The sequence below is a fragment of the Bos indicus genome, chromosome X (assembly GCF_029378745.1).
Source record: "Bos indicus isolate NIAB-ARS_2022 breed Sahiwal x Tharparkar chromosome X, NIAB-ARS_B.indTharparkar_mat_pri_1.0, whole genome shotgun sequence".
In the NCBI taxonomy this organism is placed as follows: domain Eukaryota; kingdom Metazoa; phylum Chordata; class Mammalia; order Artiodactyla; family Bovidae; genus Bos; species Bos indicus.
Window position 1 is genome coordinate 118,777,533 of NC_091789.1, and position 14,163 is coordinate 118,791,695.

Below are 14,163 nucleotides of genomic sequence, written 5' to 3' on the forward strand. Positions count from 1 at the left end.
CTATAGATATATAATTCCCCATTTCATTCATGCCATAAAAATTGAACATTTTTTGTAGCATATATTTCAGATGTTAAAGGGCAAAATTCATGTGTAGTGTCATGATTCCTAATTATATGTTTCTGTGTAGCTGTGTTGCATTTCTAATTGTTGTGGTAACTTTTTCAGATAACTTAAATTGTTTCCTTAGCTTTTAGTCAGTGATATTCAGACAATCCAGCCCAGTCTAAACAGTGTCAATGAAGGTGGACAGAAAATAAAAACTGAAGCGGAGCCAGAGTTTGCTTCTAGACTGGAGACAGAGCTCAGAGAACTTAACACTCAATGGGATTACATATGTCGACAGGTATGTCCCATCTCTTTTACGTTGGCTTGCTTCATTTTAATTATGATTTCTTAATGTCTCCCTTCACCATGGCTCTTTTAAAAAGTTCAGTCTCTGTGTTGATGCTTTAAAGCATGGTTAAGTAAAACTAGCTTTTGTCTAGCATATAAATTATTTTCATAGTATATATATTGATAGTGTATATTCATCTTATTGGAAGTCCTAAAATGATCTTATTGAATACAGCTGTCATTCTGAACAATAAAGCCCTTTTCTTAGGCATTGTTTTTTTTTTGAATCTTTTCTCCAAACGACTGCATAACTTAATACATGTAATTGGATCAACAAAGATAGTTTACAATTCTATACTTGATACAGAAATAAAATGAATGAGTAATGCATGCATATGTACAAATATAAATATGTTTCGCTTTTGATTGTAAGATTGACGAATTTGGCTTCTTCAATACATCTCTTTCAATAAATAGATTAAGATTGGGAAATAGTTGAGAAGGGCTTAGTAGAAAAAAAATAAGATAAATGTACATTCATATCTGAGTTCCTCATTTTTATATGGAGGAGTGTTTTATGGATATTTATTTCCAATTTCAAGATTAAATTGCAGAAGAGTAAATATTACATACAAGTAGCATACATCAAATACTTCTGGTTCAAAAGTGAAATTTTGACCTAAAGCAATGATTACTTTTTAATACACCAATACCTTTTTTGAAGTTAATGAGAGGTTTCATTTTATGTGTATTAGCATCAGTCAGTCTTTCATTATTTCTAAGTAACCTTTCAAAGTTGAAAAGAAATCATGCCAAAAGGCAAAAACTAAATTTGAAAAAGAAAGAAATTGAGCCGAGGAAAAGTCAAGGCAAGTCACCCAGCTAATACCATCACTGACAAATGCTCAACTGTTCTATTAACTCACCGATGAGATAGCCCGGGGTCAGCTAGCTTGCATTCTTCTCCTGGAGTAAGTCAGTTCTAGAAGGGATGTTAAGGAAAAAAAATATTACTTAGAAAATAGATTATATCATTGATGTTTTCCTGGAAGGCCAGTATGAAAAGGGTTTGTTTGTTGAATGTTTTTAATGGATGAATAGAAAGAGCAGCACCAATTTATTTAGAGCAAGGGAGGAAACAATAGCAAAAAAAAAATCTTTATGAGAAAATGGGTGGCAAAGAAGAGTCATTAATTTTCTTATAAAGCACAGTGAGGATTTACTATTCATGCCAAATACAATGGGGAGCTATTAGACGTTTAGATATAGGAGTGACATCATGTAAATATTTGCTGTATATTCCTCTTATATGAAAAGACTGAAGGGGCACGAATGGAAGCATGTAGGAATTACAGTTGTTCAGGTAGGAAATAATACTGGCAAATAACAGGGGGAATAGTGAAGATTGAGAGACACAAAGAAATTTGAAATGTATAATCCTCTTGTGACACTCTGTTTGGTTGACTGTCCAAACCTCTTCCAATAATTTTCAAAGCTCTTCCACAGAGACAGAGGTGATTTGAATTCTTGTTGCTCTGTTTCATTACTGTTTATTGTTTTTATGTATATTTTCCCATTATACAGTAAGTAGCATGAGGAAGGGAGTGTGTTATTCTAGACAAACTGAACCAAAGTGCTTGTGTCAGTCAAACTTTGTAGAAATTCTGTACTTCCTGGCTACCTCCAGCAAGCTTATCCCACTCAATGTGATCATTTATTTTTCTTGTTTCTTCTAACCAATTAGGCAAATTCTTCGTTCTTGCATTTTTGATCAGAGCTTTCACACTCACTTCCACAATCATTACTCTTACTGCTAACAACACATTCCTTTCTTGATTTTGTTTTATTAGACCCTGTTAGAAATGGCAGTACTTGATGAAAGATAAGGCTTGTGGAACGTTCAGGGTGACAGGGAGGGAGGGATGAAAGCATATTCAGAGTTTTCTCTTTTGAGCAACAGTGTTGCTCAAATGAAAGACGGAAAAACTGTGTGCTAAGTAATGATGCTAAAGCTGAAACTCCAGTACTTTGGCCACCTCATGCGAAGAGTTGACTCATTGGAAAAGACCCTGATGCTGGGAGGGATTGGGGGCAGGAGGAGAAGGGGACGACAGAGGATGAGATGGCTGGATGGCATCACTGACTCGACGGACGTGAGTCTGGGTGAACTCTGGGAGTTGGTGATGGACAGGGAGGCCTGGCGTTCTGTGATTCATGGGGTCGCAAAGAGTCGGACACGACTGAGCGACTGAACTGAACTGAACTGAAGGGAGAAACACAATTGACCAGTTTGGTAGAATGATCAGTGCTTCTACTTTGGTCATGTTTATTTTGGAGGAGTATACAGTCAAAATGCATCTGGAATTCAAGTGGGGTATTTAAACTGAGCATATGAACTATATACACAGAAATAAAGATAACATCTATGTAACTCCTATCTGACAATGAAAAAATTTGTCAGACCCACCCTCCCTCTGAATTTTTTGCTAAATTAGATGAAATAAGAACTCTTATGGATGGGCAAGACTTCCTTGTGGATGGACAGGCAAACAATGTGTATGGGCAGAGACTCTGGAAGCAGGTTGCCTGGGTTGAGATCTTGCCCCCACCATAAGCTACCTCTGTGAGCCTGGAAAAGTCGCTTTATCTCTGCACTTCAGTTTCCCAGTCTTTACAGTGTGATGATATTACTACTTACTTTATAAGAATTTTAACATTCTTCTATAGTTAAATGAGTCTGTGTGTATAAGGTGTGTAGATCTATATCTAGCACAGAGTAACCATTATGTAATACTTGTTCAATAAAATAAACAAGGAGAGATGAAATAGACATAAAGCTGCCTATATAAAATTATAAAATATGTGTAATTTCTAAATAATGTATAGATATATATTTTAATTATTGGTGACTATAAACTTAGAGTTACCAAGAAACACTGGATTGAGTGGCAAGGCGGGTGCCATTCTGGCACCTTGCAGATCATTATCTTTCTCTGATTCAGTGCATCTTTTGGGTTCAGTCATCCACAGACCCCCAGGTCACTCTGCCTCATTTCTTATGTATTTTAACACCTAACTCACGGTTACTCCTGTCCTAATTCTGGGTGATTTCAATATCTTCTTAGATGGTTCTTCCCATTCCTGAGCCCTTGGTTACTTAATACCCACTCCAGTGATTTTCATCTTCTACCCTGCCTCAGACACACACTCCCAGCTTCATAACCCAGACAATGTCTCTAGCAGTAACATCTTTATAATTTCACCCTTAAGCATCCTGCCCTGCAGTCTCCAGCATACACACAATACAGCCACTGTGCAGCCTGTATGGAGATTCCTCAGAATTAAAATAGAGCTGCCTGAGGATCTAGCACTTCCACTTCTGGGTGTATTTCCAAAGGAAACAAAATCAGAATTTCTCAAAGAGATGTCTGTACACCTAAATTCATTGCAGCATTACTCACAATAGCCAAGATAAGGAGACAACCTAAGTGCTGATCAGGGAGAAACACATAAAGAAGATTGTGTGTGTGTGTGTGTGTGTGTGTGTGTGTGTGTGTGTACATACATGGATACACACATACATATAGACAAAGGAGTATTATTCTGAGAAAGAAGGAAAGCCTGTGATTTTCAACAACCTGGATGAAACTTGAGGGTATTATATTAGGTGAAATAAATCAGATAGAAAAAAAACAAATACAGTCTTATCTCAATTAAACATGGGATCTAAAAAAGCCAAACTCAAGAGAGTAGAATGGATACTAGGGCTTAGAGAGTGAGAGAGATAAAGAGATTCTGGTTAAGTGGTACAGACTTCTCATTTATGATGAGGGAGTTCTTGGGATCTCAGATTCCACGGACAGTGGAGCCTGGCAGGCTACAGTCCATGGGCAAAGAGTCAGACACACCTGAGTGACTAAGCACACACACAGCACATTTACAGTATGGTGACTATAGCTGACAATTCTATATTATATACAGTATTTTATAATTTATTTACATATGAACCTTGCTGGGAGAGTAAATCTTTAATGTTTTCATAATAAAAAGAAAAATGATAATCATGTGTGATGATGAAGGCATTGACTAATCCAGTTGTAATCATTTCACAATGGTGTATGTACCTTAAACAGTGTTTTATGTCAATTGTATCTTAACAAAGGTTCGGGGGGCGTAGAGTGGGGTCAGGCAATGCTTAATGTTAGATTTACAAATTCTGGAACAGGAAACATGAAGAACTTCCTGTTTTATAAAGCGGTTGATGCAGAGTAATCTGCTGAAACTGCAGGGGTGGATTGGGCAATTTCAGGCTAGACAGTTGGCATCACTCAGGTAATAAAGGTGAAGGAGAAAGTATGATTTTAACTTCAACCTTTTCACAGAAATCCTTCTAAAATGTGAAACCACAAAAAATTAATCTCTTTCTGATCAGTTGTAGAGCAGAATGTTAAATTTGGAAAAGACCTTGGAAATCATCTAGTCCAACTTTTAGGTTAGTTAAGAAGTGCAGATAAATGGAGTGATGTTTCCAGATTCACTTAGCTTGTTAGTGATTGATTGAATCCAGGTATCCTGATTCCAAAGCTGGTATTCTTTCCAGTGTACTCGTTCTGTCACTTCAAAATGACTTCCTGCTTTTCTTTCATTTTAAAATCACTCCTGATCCCTTTCTTCTGGTTTCGTTTTATAGCATCCGTTATATATACAGTTTTTTGCTACAAGTCTTTGGCTAAGTTTTGTTAGTCATTCTAATATTATTGCCACTGTGCCAGCTGCCTCCAAAGATTATAGCAGCATATCAAGTAGAAATTTAACAGCTTGTTTACTTGGGCTTGTTATAGGTTCATTGACTATGCAAAATCATCTTTGTACTTTAGTATAATTGTTAGATATGTGGTTCTAGCTGTTATAATGAAACATACACTTACATTTCAATAGATCAAGTTCTACAGTCTCCTAGGAGAGTAAAGTATTTAAGTAGCTTTAATTTAACTACATTAGGCTTCAGGTAATTGTAAAGTATAAGAAAAATTAACATGAACATGGTACTGCATATATTTTATATTTGGTAAAGTACCATGAAAATGTTGTTTTATTAAAACTATGCCTTTTATATTAAGACTTTAAATTACAGCTGTATTATTTAAAAGATGCATTCTACTTAATCCCAGAGAGAAGAATAACATCATTTGAGTAGAGTTATTTTTTAAGGTAAAAGAGATGCATTATATATTGTAATCCTAATACTAAATTGAAATTTTCCCTCAGTGTGTTACAGCAGAGTACGTTGTATAAGCTATTAACATGCATGATCTCTTGGGTATTTTAAGTTTTGCTATCTTTCTAGTTAATAAGTAATAAATTCTGTTATAAATTAGTATTTCAGAAACATATGAGACTTTATAAAGCAAGAGTCTCCTATTACACATGCTTTTTTACACCTTTTTTAATGTAAAATTATATACTAGACAGTTTTTGCTTCAGAACAGATGTGTCAGTGCTCATTGGTACCCCATTCTGTGTGTGTACATGTGTATCCCACTATTTATTTAACTGATCTTCCATGAAAGCACCTTTAGGTTTGTTTTCAATATGTTGCTGTCTTCAAAGCTGAATTGAATACTGTACATGCAACTATGGACACATCGTTTTATATGTGGAAGAACAGGCTCAAATTGATGAACATTAAGGCATTGAATGCATTTTGCCAGTTTACTGTCTAAAAGCTTTTACTGTGGTGTATATTTCCCTAAATAGCTATGAAACCTTTGTTTTCCCACATCCCTGCTCAAACTTGACATTCTAATTAGTCTTTTTTCTAATCTCATATTTGAAAATACAGTAATTTAACTTCATTTGCTATTATTTAACTATTAATGATACTGAGCAAATTTTCACATATGTATGGCCTCATTTTAATTTTATTTCTGTGAATTACATGACTGTATCTTTTATTCATTTTCCTTTTTTATGAGAGTTTTCTATAGGTATATGATTACTAAGTTCCTAGTACTCTTGCCTGGAAAATCCCATGGACGGAGGAGCCTGGTAGGCTGCAGTCCATGGGGTCGCTCAGAGTCAGACACGACTGAGCGACTTCACTTTCACTTTTCACTTTCATGCATTGGAGAAGGAAATGGCAACCCACTCCAGTGTTCTTGCCTGGAGAATCCCAGGGATGGCAGGGCCTGGTGGGCTGCCGTCTATGGGGTCGCACAGAGTCGGACATGACTGAAGCGACTTAGCAGCAGCAGGATATTTGAAATTGTAAAACAGCATCAAAGAGTACAAAGAATTTCTACTTCTATGTATGCCAATAAATTCAGTTTTCCAACTGAAACGTATCATGAAAAAATGTTTTTCTTTACTCTCCATTTGCAGAAATGAATTACCGTATACAACAGCTAAATTGTGGTCTTAGGGGAATCTGTTCATTATGTCAAGTAAATGCTTATATCTTATTTTAACACTTATGGGAAATTAAGTGTATCCAATTGCCATGAGTTATTTTCCTCATTCATATAAGCTATTTACTTCTGGCTTCATCTTTTCCAAGCTTTCTATTATTTACAGACTCGTCAATACTAGTATAATGATAATGTTTTATGACTTTCAATATTCATGCTTTACTTATTGGTTTGTTTTATGGAAGGTCTATGCCAGAAAGGAGGCCTTAAAGGGAGGCTTGGATAAAACTGTAAGCCTTCAGAAAGATTTGTCAGAGATGCATGAATGGATGACACAAGCCGAAGAAGAATACCTAGAGAGAGATTTTGAATATAAAACCCCAGATGAATTACAGACAGCAGTTGAAGAGATGAAGGTAAAAGAAACCAGATAAAACAAATTGTGATTCTGCACAGTCTGCTCTTTTCTTGGTTTAGTAATAGAGGTTGCTTTTTGATTAATTTAGCTTCAACTTTGATATGCATTGTATAGAATGCTTAAACTTTTTATTAATTTTATGTATTGTGGTCAAAACATAAATATTGATAATCACAGTTTGGAACATTTTCCCCTTGAAATTATGTACTATTAAGAGATTAGACTCAGCTACTCATCAGATGTTTCTAGCTGATGCAAATTCAAACTGGAAAAGTGTCAAAGTGTTGGTGAAATGACAGTTGAAAATGTCAATAGGCTTTGTTAATTTGGTGTTTTAAGGGGTTTCTTACAATTTGGCAGTACTAAATATTTCAGCTGCTGGTCTTTAATATGGGTAAAAGGACTGTATTTACATGAGCTTCTCTTGAAACAGTAAGATAAAATAAATAACATTGATTTAGGACCAAGGAAACTGGCATATAGCTAGGTCTTGCAGGTGAAGCCAGGTAATTGAATCTACACAATGGCATTGTAGTATGGCCCTGGGCAACTCAGTAGTCAGTATAATCCTCTTATTTTTTCATGGGTAAATCATCTCATTTCATAACTTGAATGTATGAACTGAAAAATAAAACTTGCATGTAAGTAAATCACCTAACTCAGAGTGAGCACTCAATGATTTTCAGCTATAATGATAAACATTATCTTCATGTAGTAGCAATAACATATTATTTAACATTAGCCTAGGTGAACTATTAATAGATATTTGTTTGGTTTGAAGCCTCATGACAGAGCAAAATCATTTTAGAGCCAAACACTTGGGTTTAAAACCTGCTTTGACCCCTTCCGAACTGTGTAAACTTGGGTAAGTCACAAAAACCCAGTGAAAAATCATTCCCTTGTAATCTGGATATCAAAATACCTGCTTTTCAGAATCATGTGAAAGATGAAACATGGAAGTTCTAATGTAATACACAAAATAGATGCCCCAAACTAGTTAATTATTATTATGATTTTTATTATTGCTGCAAGGTAAGAAATTATATGTACTTTATTATATAGTTTATAAGATTATCCAGTGAATATTGTAATTAAGAGCAGAATGTACTCACATGAAGTGAGTACAGATGTTTAACTGTATTTTACAGATACTTAAACTCAGATGTTTAAATATCAGAGGTATATTATGGTTTTAGTTACATGTAGAAAATAAAATTGAAATATAGAAGAATGACTATATTTTGGAAACAGTAATAGTGTCTAGAATATTAAAAGCTAGAAAATCAGTCTCATCTAATATCGTACATCATTTATCATGAAATATTCATAAATTCACGAATTCATTCATTTATCAAGAAATATTGTATACTTACTGTGTCAAACACCCTTCTAGACATAGAATATAGTAGTGAGCAATACATAAAAGCCACCTGACTTCTTAGAATTTGCATTCTCATTGGTGACAGGGCAGGCAAAGAATGGAGAAATAAACTCATTTGAGATCATGAGAATTTGCCTAAAAATAAGCCAGTGTTGTGAAATAAATCATAGAGTCTAGTTGGGAGTTGAGGGTGGTGAGATGCTGTTTTACAAAGGGTTGATATGTAGGGTATTTGTGAGGAATTATAAACAAAATGAGATACGAATCATAAGAAAAAGGCAGCCTTACAGAAGTATTATCGGGGCACATTCCAGTCAGAGGGAAGAGTTCCTGCAAAGACCCTAAGGCTATCTGGGAAGAGAATGAAGCCCACCTACCTGAAGAGAGTAAAACAGCACAAATGACCTGAGATGATTTGGAGAGGCAAAGTAGGTATCTGCTGATACAGCAGATTTGCGGGACATGGAGGGGTTTTCATTCTAAGTGAAATGGCAGAGCTGTCAGGAGGTCTATAATTATTTTAGGTTTGACTGTGGGGAGGTCACCATGAGGGAAGTTACATCATTACAGAATATGAGAGCTGGAGTGTACTTTGAAAGGAAACTTGTTTACGCTTCTCTTTGGGGGTCAGAAAACAGATATTCCTAGATAGGTCTAATAGTTTACTCCTGCTGCTGCTAAGTCGCTTCAGTCGTGTCCGACTCTGTGCGACCCCATAGATGGCATCCCACCAGGCTCCCCCGTCCCTGGGATTCTCCAGGCAAGAACACTGGAGTGGGTTGCCATTTCCTTCTCCAATGCAGGAAAGAGAAAAGTGAAAGTGAAGTCGCTCAGTCGTGTCCGACTCCTAGCAACCCCATGGACTGCAGCCTACCAGGCTCCTCTGTCCATGGGATTCTCCAGGCAAGAGTACTGGAGTGGGGTTCCATTGCCTTCTCCGAGTTTACTCCTAGTCATAGGCTTTATCTGAATATATTTCCCTCTATCCCTATTCCTTTCTAAGCCACTCTATCATATGCCATTCCATTCCATTCCATACTGTTGTATAAAGCATGTGCCTCCCCATTGCCTTTGCCTTCACATCTCAGCCTTTCATGGCTGTTCTTACCATCACTTCCTGTGCTGTGTAGCCACTGCTTCAGGTCTCAAAGTAGATAATCAGCAGTCAGCGTGCATTCAGCTGTTCTGTTTCTCCCAGTTCCTGTGTTTGTCTCTGGCCCTCTTCCCTCATTCTTTGAACCCTTTGCTTATCTGGCTAACTGTTCAGTCAGATCCCTTTTTCTTTTCCAGTACAGGAGAGTAGACTGTCTCAAATTTAAAACTAATTTATAAAAAATCCCTGACATGAGTGGCCCAGCCCCACAGTCCACATTGATTTGCATGTTTAAAAAACTGATCTAGCTACAACATTGGTGCATTATGAGCATAATAATGAAAAGAGAAGCAGCTCAGACAGCCTGGGCCAGTAGCAGCAAAGGGAGTTGGCGTTTTCTGGTCTTCTGTCTGCCAGTCAAGGTAATCGCTTTGTCTGTCCCCTACACAAAAGGGAGCGATAGAACCTTGTCCAGGCCTTCACCTGTGCTCGTGTTGAGAGCACATTTATCTTTATTGCTGGAAGAGAGTGATACACCTACTCTGGCATCTCTCCTCAATATACTCAGATAAAAAGTAGAGACTTTCTTCTTTTTCTTTACTTTCTGCTCCTGTATTTTACTTGATAATCCTGTTTTTTACTTTTTTCTCTGTAAACAATTTTTTTTATATTAGCATCAAAGAGACAAGGCAAGTTGGATTAGAAACATCTTATTCCAAATGTCTTTAGAAGGCCTGCAGTAAGTCTAATTTGAAATTTTATATAAATCCCTTTTAAAAAAATTCTGGAATTTCAGTTTTTCACGATTTTCTTTTTCTTTTTTTTTTACACCGTGTTAACTCCAGTCCTAGGGTTACCTGGACTTCAATTCAGTTGCTCATTTGTGTCCAACTCTTTGTGACCCCATGGACCGCAGCACGCCAGGCTTCCTTGTTCATCACCAACTCCTGGAGCTTGCTCAAACTCATGTCCATCAAGTTGGTGATGCCATCTAACCATCTCAACCTCTTTTGTCCCCTTCTCCTCCTGCCTTCAATCTTTCCTGGCATCAGTCTTTTCCAATGAGTCAGTTCTTCACATCAAGTGGCCAAAGTATTTGAGCTTCAACTTCAGCATCATTCCTTCCAATGAATATTCAGCACTGATTTCCTTTAGGATTGACTGACTGGTTGAATCTCCTTGCAGACCAAGGGACTCTCAAGGGTCTTCTCCAACACCACAGTTCAAAAGCATCAATTGTTCAGCACTCAGCCTTCTTTAAGGTCCAACTCTCACATCCATACATGACTACTGGAAAAACCATAGCACTGACTAGATGGACCTGTGTTGGCGAAGTAATGTCTCTGATTTTTAATATGCTGTCTATGTTTGGTCATAGCTTTTCTTCCAAGGACCAAGTGTCTTTTAATTTCATGGCTGCAGTCACCATCTGCAGTGATTTTAGAGCCCCCCAAAATAAAATCTGTCATTGTTGCATTGTTTCCCCATCTATTTCCCATGAAGTGATGGGACCGGATGCCATGATCTTAACTTTTTGAATGTTGACTTTTAAGCCAGCTTTTTCGCTCTACACTTTCACCTTCATCAAGAGGCTCTTTAGTTCTTCTTCTCTTTCTGCCATAAGGGTGGTGTCATCTGCATATCTGAGGTTACTGATATTTCTTCCAGCAATCTTGATTTCAGCTTATGCTTCATCCAGCCTGGCATTTTGATTGATGTACTCTGCATATAAGTTAAATAAGCAGGGTGACAATATACAGCCTTGACATACTCCTTTCCCAATATAGAACCCATTCATTGTTCCATGTCTGGTTCTAACTGTTGCTTCTTGACCAGCATACAGATTTCTCAGGAGGCAAGTAAGATAGTCTGGTATTCTGGTCTCTTTAAAATACCTTCACTTAATATACATGTATTTTCTGTTCTCATTCTATGGGGAACAGGCTAGAGCAACGATTCTCACAATGAAGTGAGCATCAGAATCACTTGGAAGGCTATTAAAATAGAGTTATATGGCCAACCCTAGGATTTCTGATTTAGTGAATCTAGGCTGGACCCTGAGAATTTTAATTTGTAAATACATTTCCAGGTCATGCCCAGGAGTAAGTTTGGTGGTCCCAAGGAACCATACTTAGAGAACCGCTGGTTCAAGATACGGGCAATGAAAGGTGTCCAAGCTTATGATGGTTAGCTTCATAGAAATATGTGGAACAGGGGACTTCCCTGGTGGTCCAGTGGTTAAGAATCTGCCTTGCAATGCAAGGGACACAGGTTTGATCCTTTGTCTGTGAAGATGCCATATGCCATGGAGCACCTTAGCCCATATAACACACTACTGAGTCAGCACTCTAGAACCCACGAGCTGCAACTACTGAGTGCATGCACTGTTTCTACTGAAGCCCATGTGCCTAGAACCTGTGCTGCACAACAAGAGAAGCCATCACAATGAAAAGTCCGCCTGTTGCAACTAGGGAAAGCCCACGTGCAGCAATGAAAACCCACCACAGCGAAAATAAATACATCTTAAAAAAATATATATGGAACAAAAGCTACCACTTGTGAGGAGGATTATGCCTAAACTATGCCATTTAGTTTTCTGTCTTTAAAATGTAGAAATCATCAAACTCAAATCCAAATCCTACAACACATTTGAATACCTTCTTAATCATATAACCCATGGTTGCCCATGGTGTGTATTCTCCATCATTACCAAAAGTAATAAACTCAGCTGATTCAACTGTGGGAGTGTTGCTGTGGGTTACTATGAAGACTAACCTTGAGATGAGCTTTCAAGCCTAAGTACAGTGGAGAAATTGTTCATTATCTCCTTTTCTCATATCTTTCTTCTGTGAACCTTTTGAAATTATAAAACTGATTTTTTAAAAAAAATTTATGAGCATCTAAATAGCAAGGGGATATACTTCGCATTATGCATTTTTGATAGTTGTGTGTGTTGTTCATAACTTGTATAAATTGTAATTTCATTCACTGGATACACTGGATCATGCTTCTCCTCCTCATGGAGGATTTGAGATGGGCTTAAGACAAGCTGTGTGAAAGAAGACATGCAACTCCCAGGATGATGTACTTTAAACTCACTGAACCTCAGTTCTTGGATGTATAACATAAAGGAAACAAAACTCATTTCACACGATTTTGTTAAAGATCCAGTGAGTTCACACATATAACATGTCATGGCACACAGGAGCACACACTAAGTGATTAATGTTTCTCAAAGTCTTTTTAATGATAAAGTTACAATAGCCAAAATATGATTTGTGTCAAACAAATCCCATGCTCAGTGTCAAAAAACAGATTTATTTTAGAATTTTGAAATAAAATTTCAATTGATTAAAATCAGTGAAGGAAATCATTTAATAGTCAAAAGAGCTTGCATTTGCCATCATATTTTATACATTTTAAGGCATTATGGGCCTAAATCCAAAGACATAACAGGATCATGTTGAAAGGCATTTTATAGTTGAGTTTGTCCATTTACCTGCAAGAACCTGAATTTCTTTACCTGAGGGCTTCTGAGGCCACCGAATCCCGCTTTTTCCACCTGAGTCTGGCTTCGCATACCGGGAAATTAACATTTCTCCAACAGTGTTCAACCAATGATGGGAGATGGTGTGTGAATTTCTCAGTGTCCTCACCCTTGAGTGGGATAAACCTCAGCCATGTGTTTCCTGTGCTTCCCACGTGGCTCAGTGGTAAAGAATCTGCCTACCAATGCAGGAAGATGTGGGTTTGATCTCTAGGTCGGGAAGATCCCCTGGAGAAGGAAATGGAAATCCACTCCAATATTCTTGCCAGGAAAATCCCATAGACAGAGGATCCCAGCAGGCTACAGTCCATGGGGTCACAAAGAGTTGGACATGACTGAACAACTGAACACACACACACACACACGTACACCTGTTTCGTAGACCTTCCTAGCAGAATTAAACTTGTCACCAGCAGCAGTTGCTGGGTTTAATAAGTATACCCTTACAATCTCCATTCATTTTTCCATTCCCCACCTCCCTACCACTATTTCCTTCACATCACACATAAATGACTTACGCTTGAAAGCTCATCTCAAGGTTGACCTTCACAGTAACACACAGAACAACACTCTGTAGTTGTACAAGTTGAGTTGATTACTTTGGCAGTGAAGGCGAGTACATACCATAGGCCACCGTGGGCTATATGAGTAAGAGGGTATTCAAACCTGTTGTAGGATTTGGATTTATGTTCGATGATTTAAGGGAGCATTTAAGGGCTTTGCTTTGGATTTCATGTTGTCACCAAGTAGGAGTAACTCTATATTGGGTATCTTAATACATTTTTCCTGGAAGGAGAGAAGACTAGAGTGATACTGAACATATAATTGATAAAGATACAGCAGTGACTGACTAACCAGGATAGGGAAGTATCTGATCTTTCTCTTACTTGCTTTCAGTTACTTAACACTTTTCTGTTATAATATGTTCCCAAATATAGCATTAAGAAGGCTTATTTCTGTTAATTATCTTTTGATTTAAAT

The 14,163-nt window shown here is 37.3% G+C and overlaps 1 protein-coding gene across 9 annotated transcripts in view; it reads left to right on the forward strand.

The window, feature by feature from the left end:
* The window catches only part of DMD (dystrophin), a 2,362,639-nt gene that overhangs the window by 922,262 nt on the left and 1,426,214 nt on the right, over positions 1-14,163 (forward strand). For all 9 annotated transcript variants that reach the window (XM_070783459.1, XM_070783466.1, XM_070783462.1 and 6 more), the window contains 2 exons: positions 191-346; positions 6,989-7,159. In XM_070783459.1, the coding sequence (XP_070639560.1) occupies positions 191-346; positions 6,989-7,159 (327 nt within the window). The remainder of the gene's footprint in view (positions 1-190; positions 347-6,988; positions 7,160-14,163) is intronic.